Below are 19,332 nucleotides of genomic sequence, written 5' to 3'. Positions count from 1 at the left end.
GGCCTCCCCACTGTAGCTCCTAACTCAGTAGGCCTTGTGTAGGTGACAGAACATTTAACAAGCACCCTAAGTAATTCTGATGCACTAGTCTGAGACCAACTGTGAAAACCACTTCTGTAAAACAAAGGTTCTCAAACTTCCAGAGACTATCAGAATCACCTAGAGGACCTGGGTGTTATTATTGCCCATAGCTCCATGTTCTCCCAGACTCATGAAGATGAAAGAGCAGCAGGTGCAGAATTTGGTGTGCTTTATCTTCTGGGAACTTGAAGAATCTTGCTCCCAACATTAGTCTCTCGAGCCCTCTCCTTCTCGGGTACAGAAAAGCTTATCCTTTAAGAGGGCAAGTGACTCCCAGGTTTAAAACAAACAGGGTAGGAGGTGGGAGGGAAGGGACATATGTATATCTATGGCTCATTCATGTTGATGTATGGCAGAAACCAACAATATTGTAAAGCAGTTATCCTACAATTAAAAATAAAATTAAAAAAAAGATGGAGGCGTATGTAGGTGAAAGGGCAAAAGTTTTCTGTTGCAAAATAAGAGCTCAGACTAATGAGAAGTTAAAAACCAAACACAAAAAAACACCTCACCATCATCACACAGATTTCTGCTGTTTTTACATCAGGATGGGGATAGATTAACAAGAGGAACACTAAGCATCTGCTTAGCGCACCAACTAAAATGGAACAGCAAAAAGAAAAGAAAAAGATAAGTTGAGTGCTCAAAGCAGTGAAAGAGGAGAGTGAAAAAGCTGGCTTAAAACTCAACATTCAGAAAACTAAGATCACAGCATCCGGTCCCATCACTTCATAACAAATAGATGGGGAAACAGTGCAAACAGTGAGAGACTTTATTTTTGGGGCTCCAAAATCACTGCAGATGGTGACTGCAGCCATGAAATTAAAAGATGCTTGCTCCTTGGAAGGAAAGTTATGACCAACCTAGACAGCATATTAAAAAGCAGAGACATTACTTTGCCAACAAAAGTTCGTCTAGTCAAAGCTATGGTTTTTCCAGTGGTCATGTATGGATGTGAGAGTTGGACGATTAAGAAAGCGGAGCACCAAAGAATTGATGCCTTTGAACTGTGGTGTTGGAGAAGATCCTTGAGAGTCCCTTGGACAGCAGGGAGATCCAACCAGTCCATCCTAAAGGAAATCAGTCCTGAATATTCATTGGAAGGACTGATGCTAAAGCTCAAACTCCAATCCTTTGGCCACCTGATGTGAAGAACTGACTCATCTGAAAAGACCCTGATGCTGAAAAAGATTGAAAGCGGGAGGAGAAGGGGATGACAGAGGATGAGATGGTTGGATGGCATCACCAACTCAATGGACATGAGTTTAACTAAACTCCAGGAGTTGGTGATGGACAGGGAGGCCTGGTGTGCTGCAGTCCATGGAGTCGCAAAGAGTCGGACAAGACTGAGCGACTGAACTGAACTGAACTGAACTGACTGAAGCATTGAAAATGTCAATACAGCAGGGAAGAGGGGGACATAAAAATTTTGGACTTCCTAACAGTTATTTTATGATAGTACTGTATTTTGTTTTGAATGACCTGGTGTGTGTAGGAGGGGAAAGAAGACACAATATTTAGTTTTTCTTGCTGGGGGCCTCTCGATGTCTTCAGTCCTGTATGAGAGATACATTTTTTCCATGGGTCAGTTTGGAACTTTAAATATGCACAGTATCTCTGTACCTGTAACATCAGTTAAGTAATTAAGGTAAATGCCTTTGAGTGTTTCCCACAGTTCAAACTCTGGAGCTTGACAAACACAGCATGCCTCCAGGCTCCTGTGTACTCACCAGCCGCCTCCTCTTGCTCTAGATTCCAGGGGCTGAGGACCTGGCCCCAGCTCTCCCTCGCACCTCCCACCTCTCCTTTCTCCTATATCTTCCCTGGGAAAGAGCTGGGAGGCTGAGACCTCTGGCGATGTCATCAGATACCAGCCCACTCACTCCGGGAAAGGTCCAGAGAACCAACCCCCTACCCGGCTTGGGGCAGTTGCACACTCACATCATGATTCAAGTCCTTGCTTTTTACACAAGAAAACACCAGGACTCAGATGCTGAAGATTTGTTTCTTAAAAAAACAAACAAACAAACAAGGCAAAGTACTCCCCCAAACAAGTTCACTTCAGTTCAGTCGCTCACTCGTGTCCGACTCTTTGCGACCCCATGAATTGCAGCACGCCAGGCCTCCCTGTGCATCACCAACTCCCGGCGTCTACCCAAACCCATGTCCATTGAGTCTGTGATGCCATCCAACCATCTCATCCTCTGCCATCCCCTTCTCCTCCTCTGCCATCCCCTTCTCCTCCTGCCCCCAATCCCTCCCAGCATCAGGGTCTTTTCCAATGAGTCAACTCTTCGCATGAGGTGGCCAAAGTATTGGAGTTTCAGCTTCAACATCAGTCCTTCCAATGAACACCCTGGACTGATCTCTTTAGGATAGACTGATTGGATCTCCTTGCAGTCCAAGGGACTCTCAAGAGTCTTCTCCAACACCACAGTTCAAAAGCATCAATTCTTCGGCGCTCAGCTTTCTTCACAGTCCAACTCTCACATCCATACATGACCACTGGAAAAACCATAGCCTTGACTAGTAGGACCTTTTTTGGCAATGTAATGTCTCTGCTTTTTAATATGCTGTCTAGGTTGGTTATAACTTTCCTTCCAAGGAGTAAGCGTCTTTTAATTTCATGGCTGCAATCACCATCTGCAGTGATTTTGGAGGCCACTATTTTCCATGAAGTGATGGGACCGGATGCCATGATCTTAGTTTTCTGAATGTTGAGCTTTAAGCCAACTTTTTCACTCTCTTCTTTCACTTTCATCAAGAGGCTCCTTAGTTCCTCTTCACTTTCTGCCATAAGGGTGGTGTCATCTGCATATCTGAGCTTATTGATATTTCTCCCAGCAATCTTGATCCCAGCTTGTGCTTCCTCCAGCCCAGCTTTTCTCATGATGTACTCTGCATACCCCCAAACAAAAACAAACAAAAAAGAGCCCTTATCTCTCAACTTAAAAAAAAAAAGCCATTTTGGGGAGTGAGGTTCAAGAGGGATGGGGCTTGTGTGTACCTATGGCTGATTCATGTTGATGTAGGGCAGAAACCAGCCCAATATTGTAAAGCAATTATCCTTTAATTAAAAACAAACAAAAAGCTATTCTGCATAGTAAACGGAGGCACCTATCAGACCGCAGGGTTTTAGTCTTGCTGGAAGAGTATATTCTCAAGACCTTTCTGGAAATTCCAATTCAACTTTAAATTAGACAGATGTTGGAGAAACTGACTTTAAAGTCAAAAGAGCAACAGGACAGCCCTCCCAACAGGTCTGTCATCCTTTAGAATTTCACAAAACGTTGGAAGTTATTTGTTAGCTATAAATAGCAGTCCAAACGCCATTGTTTCCATTTTTAAAGACAATTCTATTCCCAGAAATGGTGGAAATCAACAGGTTAGTTACGGTGAGTCCCTCGGGGCAACTCCTCCGCTGCCTTTTGGTGGCTGAGTCGTTTACTCGTGTCCGACTCTTTGTGACACCATAGACTGTAGCCCGCCAGGCTCCTCTGTCCATGGGATTCTCCAGGCAAGAACACTGGAGTGGGTTGCCATTTCCTTCTCCAGGGCATCTTCCCGACCCAGGGATTGAACCCGAATCTTCCGAATTAGAGGCGGATTCTTTACCGCTGAGCCACCGGGGCCCCACTTCCTTTTAACGAAGCCAGCGTGGGCACCCGCCACATTTTTGCACGGGCATCCCCAGCACTCCTGATCCTTGCAGGGCCGCCCCCCAAGCCCCGCGGGCCGGGGGTCACGTGGCACGGGGGCGGGCGGGGGCGGGGCGGGCATATATTCCGGCGCGCCGGGCGGTGAGCTGTGAACGCCGCACAGACTCGCCGGACCCTCGCCCTCTGGTATCTGCTTGCGGGTGGGTGCGCGATCCTCAGCGGCCCCTGTGGCTCGGCCCACGCGGGCTTCGGGCCGGACGCTCGCGGCCTCGCGGCGGTTTCGGGGCCCCGGCTGGGAAGGGGCGGTGTCTGGGGCCTGCGTTTCCACCCTCGCTTTTGTTCCTTGTTCGAGGCTTGCTTTTCTGCTCGCTGCCTTAGTGCGTTTGTAGCTTCTTGGTTGGGTTGGGGCTAGCAGTTTCCAATCGACCCCAAAGGACGTTAGTTAAAAGGAAACGCGTGAGAAAATCGTCTTAAAGCAGAATTTTGTGGGGGTACGCAGACGGGCTATTGATAAGTGGCGCCTGATTTCCGCCTTTGGCGTGGTTCTTATTTCTTGTAAAATTGGGACCCTCGGCCGCAGGGTGGCTCCGAAGGGGTGGGTTCTTGCCTTCCCAGCCCTGCTGCTTACCAGTGAGGCTGTTTTGTGTAGGTGTGGGTCGTTGGGGACACTAAAGTGACATTTAAAAACTCCTTGAAAAGTTTTTCGATCGTCGGAGTACGTCCTTACCCCCTGTGCTTAATGTCCCCTGAACTAGTTTCGGTTCTTTGACAAGAAAAGTTTGACTCCCCCCACCCCCACCCCGAAGTGCTCCATCTTGATCGGCCTGACTGCCCAAGATATCTTTTCCTTGAAATCTCTCGCTAATTTTTACATGGATGTTACCTGGTTAGCATTTTTGTGGATAGATCTTTTACTTCAAAAGGCGTCTCTAATGTCCTGGTGGGGAAAGCATTGAATTGAACACTTCCAAGTTGGTATATTGTACCTGTGAGCTCTGAAGCCTTCTTTCAAGACTTGTTTGCACAGGGGAGACCTCTGAGAGCCAGAAGGTGGGAGCAATGCAGATTCCACTGACTGTACCTTGAATTTTGCTCACTTGAAACCTGGGGTTGGAGAATTAATCTGGGGATCTTATCACAGTGTTCTGAAATAAGCTTCTTTTCTGCAGATTTCTTCTTTCTCCAGCAAGAAAGATGGCATCTGTTTCAGTTGAACCACAACTGGTATGATTTATAAATAGCCGATTCTTGATTCCTTTCCCCACCCGCCCTGCTTTGTAGAAGTTAACCCCTCCCTCCCTGTTGATTGCAGAGTGTGGTGACCAGGGTGGCCAGCCTCCCCTTGGTGAGCTCCACGTGTGATCTGGTCTCCTCGGCTTACATCAGTACAAAGGATCAGTATCCTTACTTGAAGTCTCTGTGTGAGATGGCAGAGAAGGGCATGAAGACCATCACTTCTGTGGCTGTGACCAGCGCACTGCCAATCATCCAAAAGCTAGAGCCACAAAGTGAGTTTTCATTTTGGCCTCAAAATTTAGTCCCATATAGTCATTGCGAGTGAGCCCAAAGCTGGTTTGAATAATGAAGGCTAGCCTTACACCCTGAGCTTTCATCAGTCAGGGAATCCTCAGCCTTTCCTGAGACACATACTGCCTTTTCTGAGAACTGCCAAGTGATGCTCATTGTTATAGAAGGCCTGCTTCAGAGCAATGGCAAATATGATATTAAAAGAAAAGAAAATTCCCCAGAGATGTTTCTGTGTTGGCAAGTGAGATCAAATGGGGAATCAGTGAGTAAACTGAAATAACTGACTTCCTTGGGACTACACAGTAGACATGAACTGCTTTTAAAAGAAATCAATATACAAATAGCCCACTTAAAGTGTACCATTCAGTGGCTTTTAGTATATTCACAGTGTTGTTTAGGCATCACCATGATCAATTGTAGAACATTGTCATCTCTCCAGAAAGAAACCTCATACCACTTTCTGTTTGGTATGAGGAAGAAGTCCTGGAAATGAGAGTGGTAATGGTTGCACAATATTCTGAATGAACAGTATTGTGAGTCCCAGTGAATTGTACACCTAAAAATAGTTTAAATGGTGACATTTGTTTTGTATATTTTACCATTTTTTTTTCTTTTTAAAGAGAAACCTTATACTCATTCTCAGTCACTCCACCAACCCCCCCTTCCCCAACCTTAGGCAACTAGTAATCTATTTTCTCTTTATAGATTTGCATATCCTGGACATGTAATATAAATGGAATCATAAAACATGTGGTCTTTTGTGACTGGCTAGTTTTCACTTAGCATAATATTTCCAAATTTCATCCAAATAGTAGCATCATCTCAGTATTTCATTTCTTTTTAATATGGAATAATTTAATATTCTGTTGTGTGGGTGTCATTTTCATGCATCAGTTGATGTTTGGGTTGCTTCTAACTTTTGCCTGTCATCATCAATGAATGCTAATGCATTCATTTGTACATAAGTTTTTGTGTGGACATATGTTCTTTCACATATATACCTAGGAGTGGAATTTTCAGCTTCTCTGCATTATTATCTGCTTTGGAATAAGGGATTAAATCATTCTCTCAAATTATTACATCATGGACTTTCAGGATTATGGGGAGGCTTTTAGAAATCAGCTTTCCAACTCTGCTACTCCCCAAATGTTGGGAGTTGGTGGGGGAGCTTGGACTAAAATCTGGGTCTTGTTAGGGAGATCCAGGGTCCTGTTAGCACACTGTTTCCTGGTGATAACCCCAAATATATTGCAACCTACTGAATTAAGTGTAGGTAGAGATTAGACTTGGAGAAGGAAATGGCAACCCACTCCAGTATTCTTGCCTGGAGAATCCCAGGGACAGCAGAGCCTGGTGGGCTGCCGTCTATGGGGTCGCACAGAGTCAGACACAACTGAAGCGACTTGGCAGCAGCAGAGATTAAAGAAGCATGGAAATGCAAATTTTGAGGATTTTCAGATACCTCATTCCTTGAATGAGGATTCTGGTGAAGCCTGGCTTCTCTTAACCTTAGGGGACAACTGATGAGGAAGAGGCTTCCTGACCAGCTTCCTTCTTGGCTTGTCACTGCCTCAGCTTGCTGCTCCCCCACCCCCACCACACACATACACATCGTTATTTCCCTGTCAGTAGAAGGAAGCTGCTGGAAATCTGGCAAGGATCTCCTTTCTGAACTAGAGAAACCAGACAAAGCATGGTGTGGTAAATTAGATATTTTTTGCTGTTTTTCCATAGTAAGAATAAAGCTTCAAGTTACGTGTCACTCTTACCAGACTATTGACATTTTCACCATTTGTGATTCTTCTAGTTGCTGTTGCCAATACCTATGCCTGTAAGGGGCTAGACAAGATTGAGGAGAAGCTGCCTATTCTGAATCAGCCAACAAACCAGGTGAGCTTGGGACAAGAGTGCTGAGGCTTGCCACCGCACATTTTTTAAGTTTTATCTGTTTCATACAGACTGTTGCAGGTCACAAACAGGCAGTACTTATTTGTTCCAACCTTGGATATATTTTTTGAAAGACTAATGACCACTCTCTTACTTCCTGAACTGTTGTTAGGTTGTCTTGGGAAGCAGAGACGAGCTATCCACCTTTGGGCCAGACTTTAGTCTGATCTCTGTTAAATGTGTGGCTTCATCTCTGCAGGTGAAATTGCTTTGTTAAATCACCGAGTCCTATGTGGTATTGGATAAATGCAGAGGTGGTGAATAGAACCTTTTCTTGCTTGGTATTTGAGAGCACAGCCAGTGGAGTGGAGAACTGGTACATCTGCCTGTGTGTCAGCCTGGGGTAGCGTGCATGGGTACCTGTGTCTGTGCTTACAGGCGTGTATGAGGTGCTCAGTAAGAAGCATGTCAATGGAAAATGCCATTTTTCTCTAGGGTCCCACTTGTTCCTTGCTGCAGGTGTATCTAGTTTAAAACAAAGAAAAAACTTTGACAAATTTTTTATCCGTTTCCCTTTTCTGGTCTTCCGACAACCTTTGGGTGGTGGCAGGTAGGGCGTTTATACCTGTTAAGGAAATTGAGGCTCATCAACTCTCATATACTTGTCCAAGACCCACGACTAGAAAGTAAAAGGGCCAGATTCATCCTTTAACTCTTCAACTGTGCTGCCTTAGTTAAGACCTTTATATAGGTGTCTATGCCCATGTTTCTCACCAGCCAGATGGCCTGCTTTTTTTCCCCATAGGTTGTGGCCAATGCCAAAGGGGCTATGACAGGGGCAAGAGATGCTGTGACGACTACTGTGACTGGGGCCAGGGATTCTGTGGCCAGCACAATCACTGGGGTGGTGGACAGGACCAAGGGAGCTGTGACTGGTAGTGTGGAGAAGACCAAGTCTGTGGTCAATGGCAGCATTCACACAGTCATGGGAAGTCGGGTGATGCAGCTGATGAGCAGTGGAATGGAAAATGCACTCACCAAATCGGAGTTGCTGGTAGACCAGTACCTTCCTCTTACCAAGGATGAACTAGGTAATTGGGTTTTTGCCTTGAAATAATGTTTTGTATCTTTCCTTTTTTGCCATGCCATGCAGCTTATGGGATTTCAGTTCCCTGACCAAGAATCAAACCCGGGCCATGGCAGTGAAAGTCTAGAACCCTAATTACGAGGCCACCAAGGAACTTCTTTCAGTGTTTTATATCTTTAAGCAGTTTTTCTAAACAGCTTCCTTGAGATATACTTTTATATACCAAAAAAATTCACCTGTTTTCCTTTTACGTTTTTGGTTGCATGAGCCTCACCACAATCCAGTTGTAGAATATTTTTATCACCCCCAAAGATAAAAGTTCTGTCACCCCCAAAGAGTAAAGTTCATGATCTTTCATGCCTGTTGACAGTCAGTCTCCATTCCCCCATCCCACCCCCTCTGTCTGCATGTGTTGTGTCCAATGCTTTGTGACCCCATGGACTGTAGCCCATTAGGCTCCTCTGATGATGGGATTCTCTAGGCAAGAATACTGGAGTGGGTTGCCCTTCCCTTCTCCAGGGGATCTTCTCAACCCAGGGATCAAACCTGGGTCTCCTGCATTGCAGGCAGATTCTTTTGTACATAGTTTTGAAACTTCCAGAGAAATTAACCTAAAGAAATACTTTCTACAAATGGATTGCCCTTTGTAGGCTACTGTATGGGATTATTAAATATTCAGTGCTTACTGTGTGCCAGGTAAGACACTCTGATGGGAAGAGACCTGTGTAGATGACGTGTCACAGTGATATGTTCTGGGTTGCCAAGCCCAGCAGCAGATAGGAGCCATCTTGGGCAAAGGGGTGCATAGTTACCAGATGGGTGGGTGGAATCAACAAAGACGAGATCCAAGTTAAGAGTTTAGGCCTTAAAAAAAAAAAAGAGTTTAGGCCTTGTCACTTGGAGCACTTAGAGCTGTGATCCCTAAGACTTCTTTTTTTTTTCCCCCCTTCTTTATAACTTCAGAAAAAGAAGCCAAAAAAGTGGAAGGTTTCGATACAGTTCAGAAGCCAAGTTACTATGTTAGACTGGGATCTCTGTCCACCAAGCTGCGCTCACGGGCCTACCAGCAGGCCCTCTGCAGGGTTGAAGAAGCTAAGCAAAAAGGCCAGGAGACCATTTCTCAGCTCCATTCCACCGTCAACCTGGTGAGTACAACTTCATTTAAAGGCAGCTGAAGTGAGTTCATTTAACTCCAGGATTAGGATAAACGTAATCATAAAATCCAAGAATTTTAATCTTACCTTATGAACAATCCAGTAGAAAAATGGGCCAAGAGTATATAGAAAACTCACAGAAAAGGAAGTATATAATTAGCTGAATACATGAAGCAGTGTTAATCTTACTCTGAGTGGTCAGATTACTGATTTCCTTTCCTGTCTGGTGGCATTTGCAAAGCTAGATTCTGTGGGCGATGGTGTAGAGGAGAGATATACTTGTGTTTTTGCACTTTTGGAGGATTCAAGGGAAATAGGAAAGTTAGAGACACCCCTATGCCTGGAGCAGCTTTTCTTCTAGAAATGTATATTCATTCAGAGTTGCAAAAGAGTGTAAACAATGCACATCAACTAATAGACTGATTCCATTGATACATCACAAAAGACTACTGAGTAGCCTTGAAGGATTGCCAAGTTACAGAACAGTATGCGTTGTTCGGCCATTAGAGACCAGTTTACTCTTGGAAGGGGAAGTAGGTGGCTGGCAACAGGAAAGAGGAAGTTTAAGTTCCTTTCTCTTTTATAATTTTATACACACGTTAAATTTCAGTTGCTGTACTTGTGTTAAACTGGAGGGAAATTGGAGATAGTGGTTTAATAAATAAGAGGCAGTCAAGTCCTATGACTGCTCGGCTGACTTACACATATTGATAACAAGTAACAATGCTCTTGGGGTTCCCTGGTGTCTCAGATGGTAAAGAATCTGTTTGCAATACAGGAGACCGAGGTTCAATCCCTGGGTTGGGAATATCCCCTGGAGTAGGGAATGGCAACCCACTCTAGTATTTTTGCCTGGAAAATCCCATGGACAGAGGAAGCCAGCAGGCTACAGTTCACAGGGTCTTAAATAGTCCGACACGATTGAGCAACTAACACAGGGCAAAACAGAACAATGCTATCTCTGATAGGCTATCAGAGATATCTCCTTAAATACCAAGACTTTCTGTAAGAATTGATGATGGCTGGTTTACATCATAGACCTGAGAACAGGCTAATATGAATATCTGTTAATAGTTTGTTCTTTGTCTTCTTCCAACATATTCTAGATTGAACTTGCCAGGAAGAATGTGCATAATGCCAACCAGAAAATTCAGGATGCTCAGGATAAGCTCTATCTGTCCTGGCTGGAGTGGAAGAGAAGCATCGGCTACGATGATACAGATGAATCCCACTGTGCAGAGGTGAGACAACTGGGACAGGGTCATCCACCAAGAATTGTGTAGAAATTCCTACCAGGTATCGCAGTGTTCTTATTATTCCTCTTAGAATACTCTTCTCTAGCAAAAGTTGAACAATACAGGGTACATAAGTTGCTTGTTATATGATAGAAGCAAAACTGTGCAGTGACTTTAACAACTTACCGGCAGGTATATTGCCCCAGTCAGGACACAACTACCTGAGGAACAGGCATTTCCCTCATGAAAGGTACAAGCTAAGTGAATACAGGTATCTTTACTGCCATAGTGGGTTTTTTTGATAGTATAAATAGAGTTGCTGTGAGAATGCTTTGTAGGAAGGGTACTAACTCAACCTTGGAGTAAGGATGGGTGAGTCAGATGGTTTGCTGGAAGAGATGAGTGGTCAGTTGAGACCTAAGGGGTGAATAAACTAGGTGAAAGGGCATTAAAGGGGTGAGTGTTCCAGACAGAAGAAATATCATATTGTAGTCCTAGAAAACAGTTTTTTATCTTCCAGAAGCTAATATACACTTGCCCTTGAAAGTAACATTAGTTATTTATTTATATCATATCTCACTTGAAGAAAGAACATCCCAGTTGCCCTACTAATATGGAGGGTATTTTCTTTCTGTCCGGTCTCCCCTGTTGTGTTTCTTCTGCTTAAGACCATGAACTTCAAAGACTCAGGCACTAGTTCAAATCCCAGCTCAGCCATTTTCCAGCTGTTATCTGGGGCTTAGCTTATGTTCTACCTGTGCTGTACCTAGTCACTCAGTCAAGTCCAACTCTGCGACCCCATGGACTGTAGCCCACCAGGCTCCTCTGTCCATGGGGATTCTCCAGGCAAGAATATTGGCCTGTGTTGCCATGCCCTCCTCCAGGGGATCTTTCCAACCCAGGGATTGAACCCAGGTCTCCTGCATTGCCGGCGGATTCTTTACCGTCTGAGCCACAAGGGAAGCCCAAGAATACTGGAGTGGGTTGCTTATCCCTTCTCCAGAGGAACTTCCCCACCCAGGAATTGAACCAGGGTCTCCTGCATTGCAGGCAGATTCTTTATCAGTTGAGTTACCCCGGAAGTCCTATGTTCTGCCTATGAAATGTGAAATAATAACTGTTGCACTCAGGGATGTTGTGAGAATTTTAAAAAGTTAAAGAATCCACATGTGTGGTGGACATATCCCAGCCGAATGTACGTGAACTAAGTCACACATACCCCTGTTGAATCCACTGCTCATTCTTAAACTTGTCTTACTTTTAGCACATTGAGTCACGTACTCTTGCTATTGCCCGGAACCTGACTCAGCAGCTCCAGACCACGTGCCACACCCTCCTGTCCAACATCCAGGGGTTACCACAGAACATTCAAGATCGGGCCAAGCACTTGGGGGTGATGGCTGGTGACATCTACGCTGTGTTTCGCAATGCTGCCTCCTTTAAAGAAGTGTCTGATGGCCTCCTCGCTTCCAGCAAGGGGCAGCTGCAGAAAATGAAGGAGTCTTTAGATGATGTGATGGATTATCTTGTTAACAACACACCCCTCAACTGGCTGGTAGGTCCCTTTTATCCCCAGGTGACCGAGTCTGAGAGTGCTCAGGCCCCAGGTACAGCCAGGAGGCCTGGCAGGCGGAGTACAAAACACCCTAAACCCGTCCCTGTCAGCAACGCACAGGGCAGCCAGCCAGATGACAGCTCCTCTTGAGCTAGACGGCTCCAAAGTAGGCAGGCAGCTAATGAGGCAAAAAGGTCTCCACTTCAGTCATTTCCAGCTGACATAAGAGCTATAAAGTTTCTGCATTAGTGCATAAGTTCTGTTACTTACCTGGCTGGAAAGAAAAGAATAATAGAGTGGTCACAGCCTGTCCAGAACTCACACATGTTTCAGGGCGTTTTATGGCCTCATTCTTTTGCTACTGTTGCTGTTTGTACTGAATAAAAACACCTTCTTGTAGGCTGTTGTATGAATTGGGGTCTGCTCTGAGCAGGCCTCAACTCTGGTTTGTCTCACAATGCATGCTTGTGTACCCTGGGTTTTTTAATTTTTTCATAAAGGAGTGCCTCCTTTGAATTCAATAAAACTCACTGCAGAATAGATCGGTTTTATGCTATGTGTTACATGTGCTTTTTGTGTGGCTTTCTCGGAACTGCTTCGCCTCCTTGACAGGGTTTTTAATACATATGAATTCAAATGGCCTGGGGGCAGGGGGCAGTTTGTACAGACATTGGAAGACTAATGTTAAAAATGGAATGTTTGATAACAAAAGCTAATGTTCCTTTAAGAATGGTATTAGGGGGTGGTGGTGGTTCCTTTCATCTGACTGTTTACTGGACCCCTGAAAACGCGTTCTTAAACCAGTAGAAGGAGGTACATAAGTACCTGACTGCCTTGCTGAGGAGAAATCAGCTGAGAGGAAGCACATGAGTGACTGTTGCATCAGTCTCATGTAAAAGTAGCAGCATTTCTTGCTAAGGGGCCATCTCACATGTAAGGAATGAGATTGTTCAATGTCCAGTCCCAGCTGGACTTAATGTACCATGTTGTCACTTTGGTAGAGAGGCACTAACCTCAGTGGTGGGTGAGGTACCTTTAGAAGACTGCATGAAGATAATTCGAAAAAAAAAAAAAAGACTTTGGATCCCCTGTAGAAAGGAGTTCCTACTACCTCCTGCCTAGGGTGTTTAGGCTTCTAATCCGCTTAGCATGAGTTGATTATGTAGGGAATATGGACCTCCTCATAACAAAGCCCACTCCAGTACTCTTGCCTGAAAAATCCCATGGAAGGAGGAGCCTGGTGGGCTGCAGTCCCTGGGGTCGCTAAGAGTCAGACACGACTGAGCGACTTCACTTTCACTTTTCACTTTCTTACATTGGAGAAGGAAATGGCAACCCACTCCAGTACTCTTGCCTGGAGAATCCCAGGGACGGGGGAGCCTGGTGGGCTGCTGTCTATGGGATCACACAGAGTCAGACACGACTGAAGTGACTTAGCAGCAGCAGCATAACAAAGCTGCAGTATGCCAAACCTTTTCAAAAAAAGCCAATCTTAGAACTTTGAAATAGAGCTAAATACTGAAGGCCTGACTTGCCCTTCAGCAGAACTGAAGTCTAAGTCAAATGTGTCTCCTTTTTCTACCCTGCTTCGCCACTGTCTCCCCATGAAAACAAGGAAGCAGCATACAACTTTACATGCACTTACGTGAATGAGCTATCAAACCTTCCTAAGTCAGAGAACTAATTTTTTTCCCCTGAGGTAACTCCAGGAGTCAGTAGACGTGAGCTCAGTTAGAGGGAGTCCCTGAGACACTTGAAGTGAAGGAGCTTCTGGTTTCTGGAAAAGTGGACTGTCATGATTGATGGGCTTCCAGGGTGGAGCCAATCCATGCCTTTGCCTGCCTGTCCCTAGTGAGTGGCTTTTCTAGAGACTCTACCTCTTAAAATTTTTTTCTTTTTTAGTCCAAATTGGACAGGACCCTGCTGTCATTTGCCTCAGAACTTCACGGGTGGTATTTTATGGCTGATTGTGATTGGCTGGAAAGTTCATTTACTACAGCTGTACACAGACTTCCTTATACTGAACGTGAACTTGCTGTTTCCTGTTCCTAAGAGTAATCGTACCTACTGAATTGCTTATGAAAAGGAGACAGATCTCAAAGCTGTTCTAAGTGAGCAAGACAGAATATAAAGCAGACTTCTCTTAGCTTCTGGAAGACTACCCCTGACTTTGCTTTTACCATGAGCACACCCTGCTTTTTACCATGAGTCATGCTTTTATCTGTCTGTGTCTCAAGTTTGTGCCTACATGCATGTCCCTTGGTTGTCTACATGTCTCAAAACGCATGGTTTCCTTGCTTTATTGTTGGATAAACTAGCAGTTTTAGTTTAACAGACTTTGCCCCAAGGAGGGCAATTATTTTGAGGGAAAAAAACTGACTAAGCCTAGATGTTACAGAAAAACTCAAATGAACATTTTGGCCAAGCCAGTATCTTCTCCCATTCAACAGGTTGCTTTTTAATTTTGTTGAAATTTTGTTGAAAGTTTCCTTCACTATGCAAAAGCTTTTTTAGTTTGATTTGATCCCATTTGTTTACTTTTGCTTTTGTTGTCTTTGCCTAAAGAGACGGATCAAAGAAAGTAATACTAAGACTGATGTCAGGGAAACATAGGCATATGTGTTAGTCACTCAGTTGTGTCCGACTCATTGCAACCCATGGACTGTAGCCCACCAGGCTCTTACATCCATGGAATTCTCCAGACAAGAATACTGGAGTGGGTTGCCATTTCCTTCTTCAGGGGACCTTCCCTATCCAGGGATCGAACCTGGGTCTCCTGCATTGCGGGCAGACTCTTTACATCTGAGCCACGATTATTTTCTAGTTCAAAATCAGTCTGTTTTCCTGACTGTGTGTCATGTTTATGAGCACTGCCTGTACATACACGTTTACCACTAAGTAAAATTCCCTCAGATGTTGTTTTCATTTCTATAGTAGCCCCACCTACAGCGCCACCTTCTGGAAAATTATCATTGTAAATACGGAAATCAAGCAGGCTTATGAATGAATGGTGCCCTCTTATGGTTGTATGGTGATGGTGATAGTGATAGTGATAATGAAGTCGCTCAGTTTCCGACTCTTTGTGACCCTGTGGGCTGTAGCCCATCAGGCTCCTCCGTCCCTGGGATTCTCCAGGCAAGAATACTGGAATGAGTTGCCATTTCCTTCTCCAGGGGATCTTCCAGACCCCGGGATCGAACCCGGGTCTCCCGCAGGCAGACGCTTTAACCTCTGAGCCACCAGGGAAGCCCAACAACCTGCAAAAATGATGTAACTCCCTGGAACCCTGGCACGGTCACTTCGTTTTCTTGAATGTCTTTGCAGGGAGAGACTGTTATTATCTCATTTGTTTCATAGTAAGCGTGTTATTCTGAGTTTGGCCTCAGAATGCCTGATGGGCAAGAGTCTCCTCACACTCCTTCCAAACTAGTTTTTTATGTCAGTGAAAAGGAATTTATTTTATAAATCTGCAAAGTGATTTCTCTTGTTCCACATTTATAAAAACCCTATGAAGATGGTCAAGCACAATCACTACATTCTTTTAATTAAAAAAAATTTTTGGCCGCTCCATGTGTCATGTGGGATCAAACCTGAGTCCCTTGCAGTGGAAGCACAGTGTCTTAGCCACTGGACCACCAGGGCAGTCCCAACCACCTCATTTTAAATTAAACTCACTGAATAAACTTGATAGACTATGGCTCCCTCTTAACTGCCCCACCCTTTTCTTCCCCAAGCCCGCCAAATAGGTTTTGGTGATGGTCGAGAATAATGAAAATTAAATACTCTGACTCATTCTGGATATATGGAAGGTGGATTATTCACATGGTTCTCCCAGAACATCTCACGGACTAGAGCCCCCTTTTTGGTGGTGGTGGAGGCTTTTTTCCTAACCCACAAGTGTGGAATCTCCAATCTTCTGCAAAGAACTCTACCTTAGGCCAGTAGTTCCTGATCTGTAGGTGACTTTGGAGGTTTATATGTGTGACAGGGTGGTATTTAAGAAACTAAAGAGAATTAAAGCTACTATTTATTGAGTACCTTTTACAAGCTAGGCTCATACTATCTTTACTCCTCACTTGGCAACACAATCAATTAGGAATTTTCCTCACTTGACAGGTGAGAAAACTGAGGTTGAAAAGAGACAAGTGGCAGAGTAGGGATTTAGTCCAATGTGTTACTGATGTCAAAGTGCTTGTTTTTTCTATTCTAGCAATCTAGTCTCTGATAGGAGAAAACTCCTGCTTGCTTAGGACTCAAAAAAATCCCTCTCTATTTTCTTGTGTTGTAGCTTCCTGTTCTATTCTACATTTATTAAAAATACTGATAGTGGATATTAAAATATACATTTAATAGAAATAGATCAGAAGAGAGAGCTGAGCAAGGTACATCTTTTAACCTAGAAAGAATAAAATTGCAGTCGTTGACCTGCCTGGCTGACGCCCCGCATCAGTTTATCAGTTGTTGTCATCATCAGTGTATCATTGTTGTTGGCTTTTATGGATGTCAGGTTGGGTATAATCTTTGCAAAGTGAAAATTCATGAAGATCTGGAATGTAGTTTGATTTCCCCAAATAGCCTCAGGAATAAATAGTGGAAGTCTTCTTACCTCAGTCTGGATTGTCGTCTGAGCACCTGGGTTTTTAGGGAAAAGTGTAGTACAGGCCACAGACAGCCAGGTAAGAGATCCAATAAAAAGAAAGATTCTCTCTTCATGTATTTTTAAAAACTATTTTAAAAAATATTGTGGCAAAATATATATAACATAGGGCTTCCCAGGTGGTGCTAGCAGTAAGGAAACTGTCCGCCAATGCATGAGACCTAAGAGACTTGAGTTCAATTGCTAGGTCAGGAAGATCCCCTGGAAGAGGGCATGGCAACCCACTCCAGTATTCTTGCCTGCAGAATTCCATGGACAGAGGACCCTGATGGGCTAAAGGGTCTATTGGTTTGCATGGAGTTGGACACAACTGAAGTGACTTAGCACACATGCATACATACCATCAAGTTTACCATTTTAGCCATTCTTAAGTGTACAGTTCATTGGTATTAAGTACATTTGCAGTGTTCTGTAGCCATCACCACTCCCCATTTCCAGAACTATATCATTATCCCAAGCATAAACATTGTACCCATTAGGCAATAACTCCTCATTCTCCCTTCCATCTGTTTTTTGATGGGTTTTTGTTGTTGGTAGTTATTTTGTCTCCATTAGGTAATCAGCTAGCTTTTTTCCTCTGCTATCAAGATTTAGCCTTCAGACAGAGAATGAGATGGCTGGATGGCACCACCGACTCGATGGGCATGAGTTTGAGTAAACCCCGGGAGTTGGTGATGGACAGGGAGGCCTGGCGTGCTGCGATTCATGGGGTCGCAAAGAGTTGGACACGACTGGGCGACTGAACTGAACTTACTATACCTTTTCTGCTTCTAGTCATCTGTTAGTTAAGAAATATTACTTTGCTTATCATAATTGTATGTAAAGTAAGAGTTAATCGAACTTCTTATCTCTAAAAGCCTTCTCTATGCAGACAAGAGCTAGGGCTTTGTGATAGCTATTTAAACTGTTCAAAGACCTTTTGCTTCCTCAGTTCCTAGACATTTTCCAAACTGTTTATAGTATTGGAAATCAGAATATGGAAAAGTGGAATATTACTGTTTTTAAGAGAGTAATAGAAAGATGACTAGCCAGAAATGCTTTATAGCTTGTAATTTCAAAAACTTTCATTTCATATGTTTTACCACTAGTTGGTTTCCTTTTAAAGAGACGTTTCTTAGTTATAATATGAATGAATTGTGGGGATAAGACTATAAACATCTTGAAGAAAGCATAGTTATTGAGAAAGTAAAGTTCATGTATTAATTTGTGTTTCTAAGAGCTCACCTGGAATTGACAGCTCATTTCTTTAGTGTTTGGTTTAATATCCAAGATTCTTTTTTTACAGGCACTTGATTTCAGTATCACAGACTTGACATCTGAGACTGATGAAATTCCAGATATTATAGCTTTGGAAGAGGAGGATGGACCAAATCATTCTCATGCTAATGGCCCTGAGCCTTCTCAGGGCAAAATGTTGAATAACTAACAAGAAAAATCTCCATTTGCTGAATACACAGTTTGTGTCACATTAAACTTCGTGTTTGCTTGTGTTCATTCCTGTGACTTTAGGGATTGATTGTTAGGGGTTAATCTCTTTTTTTGACTACTTGGTCTTAATTGTAATGAAACCCTGATTGACCCAATCTTTTGTAACAGATTCTAGTTCTGCATTATATATTTTATATAATTCTTCAAAGTGTAATCATCAAAATGCCTATAATAAAAAATGGGCTCTTGAATCAGAGTGGTTTTTTTTTTTTTTCAAACTGATATATTGGACTGTTTTCTTTTCCTCCTCGAATTCATTCCTGTTTCTTCTGGTAACAGCACCTTTATGTCTTTTGGCAGGGGGAGAAGGGGTTGTCTCAGTGGGTCTGTTAGTCAAGGTGTTTTTGTTTTCCCCTGGCCTGGGGGTAGGCATATGACCAAAAACAGGTCAAATGAGAGGAAGCATATCATGATGGGTAAAGGCTCAGACTCTGGGTTCTAATCTTGGCCCTGTCACTTACTAGCTATATGACCTTAAACTTAGTTTCTCTGTACCTCAAGTTCCTCATCTATAAGGACAATAGTAAGGATAATTGTAGGTTTATTATGAAGCATAAACCTTTGCAAAACCTTAGAGCAATGCCTGGCACAGAACAGCATTACATAAGTATTAGTTAAGTAAATTGTACAAACAATGGCTAGCCTAGTATTGAGGAACATCCCTAGTGTCTAGATTGCAATTCTGAAATACCTTTTCCCACTAAGAGAAAGCAGTGTGTCTTGGAGAAATGGCTGATTCCAGGTCTGGGGCAGGAAATGTACAAAATGAACCTTGAACTTCTTGCTATTTCAGGTAGAAAAGAAGCTGATTTGAAGAAGTTCCCATTGACTAAAGATGGAACAATCTGAACTTCAATAAGAATAATTGCAGTAGATTGAATATTTGATGGTGCTCACATTTGATGGGATTCAAAGATATCATTATATATACACACACACAACCTAATAACCTAATTGGTCACTTTCGGGGAATGATAGCAAACCAACCCATTATCTTGAAAA

At 43.5% G+C, this 19,332-nt stretch overlaps 1 protein-coding gene across 4 annotated transcripts; it reads left to right on the top strand.

The window, feature by feature from the left end:
- The first annotated feature begins 3,830 nt into the window (after window positions 1-3,830).
- On the top strand, window positions 3,831-18,521 carry PLIN2 (perilipin 2). 4 transcript variants are annotated; one of them, XM_043486915.1, is made up of 9 exons: window positions 3,836-3,940; window positions 4,910-4,964; window positions 5,053-5,248; window positions 7,075-7,157; window positions 7,960-8,245; window positions 9,205-9,386; window positions 10,502-10,636; window positions 11,895-12,185; window positions 18,128-18,521. In XM_043486915.1, exons 2-9 carry the CDS (start codon window positions 4,935-4,937, stop codon window positions 18,266-18,268), a joined length of 1,344 nt encoding a protein of 447 aa, XP_043342850.1. In that variant the 5' UTR covers window positions 3,836-3,940; window positions 4,910-4,934; the 3' UTR covers window positions 18,269-18,521. The 4 variants fall into 4 exon arrangements, with proteins under 4 accessions (XP_043342848.1, XP_043342850.1, XP_043342846.1 ...); XM_043486913.1 differs by lacking the exon at window positions 18,128-18,521 and having other exon boundaries at window positions 3,831-3,926; window positions 11,895-12,725; XM_043486911.1 differs by lacking the exon at window positions 18,128-18,521 and having other exon boundaries at window positions 11,895-12,725.
- The last annotated feature ends 811 nt before the right edge of the window (window positions 18,522-19,332 follow it).

Source organism: Cervus canadensis, chromosome 14, assembly GCF_019320065.1.
Source record: "Cervus canadensis isolate Bull #8, Minnesota chromosome 14, ASM1932006v1, whole genome shotgun sequence".
NCBI classification, from domain to species: domain Eukaryota; kingdom Metazoa; phylum Chordata; class Mammalia; order Artiodactyla; family Cervidae; genus Cervus; species Cervus canadensis.
Note: the sequence above shows the minus strand (reverse complement) of the source record. Positions and strands in the feature narration are given on the sequence as shown.

Bases quoted from the DNA above. Each gene is read 5' to 3' on its own strand.
- PLIN2 (XM_043486913.1), top strand. From the start codon at position 4,935: ATGGCATCTGTTTCAGTTGAACCACAACTG. The intron at 5,249-7,074 runs GTGAGTTTTCAT...TGATTCTTCTAG, and splicing joins CCAAAAGCTAGAGCCACAAA to TTGCTGTTGCCAATACCTAT. The intron at 10,637-11,894 runs GTGAGACAACTG...TCTTACTTTTAG, and splicing joins ATGAATCCCACTGTGCAGAG to CACATTGAGTCACGTACTCT.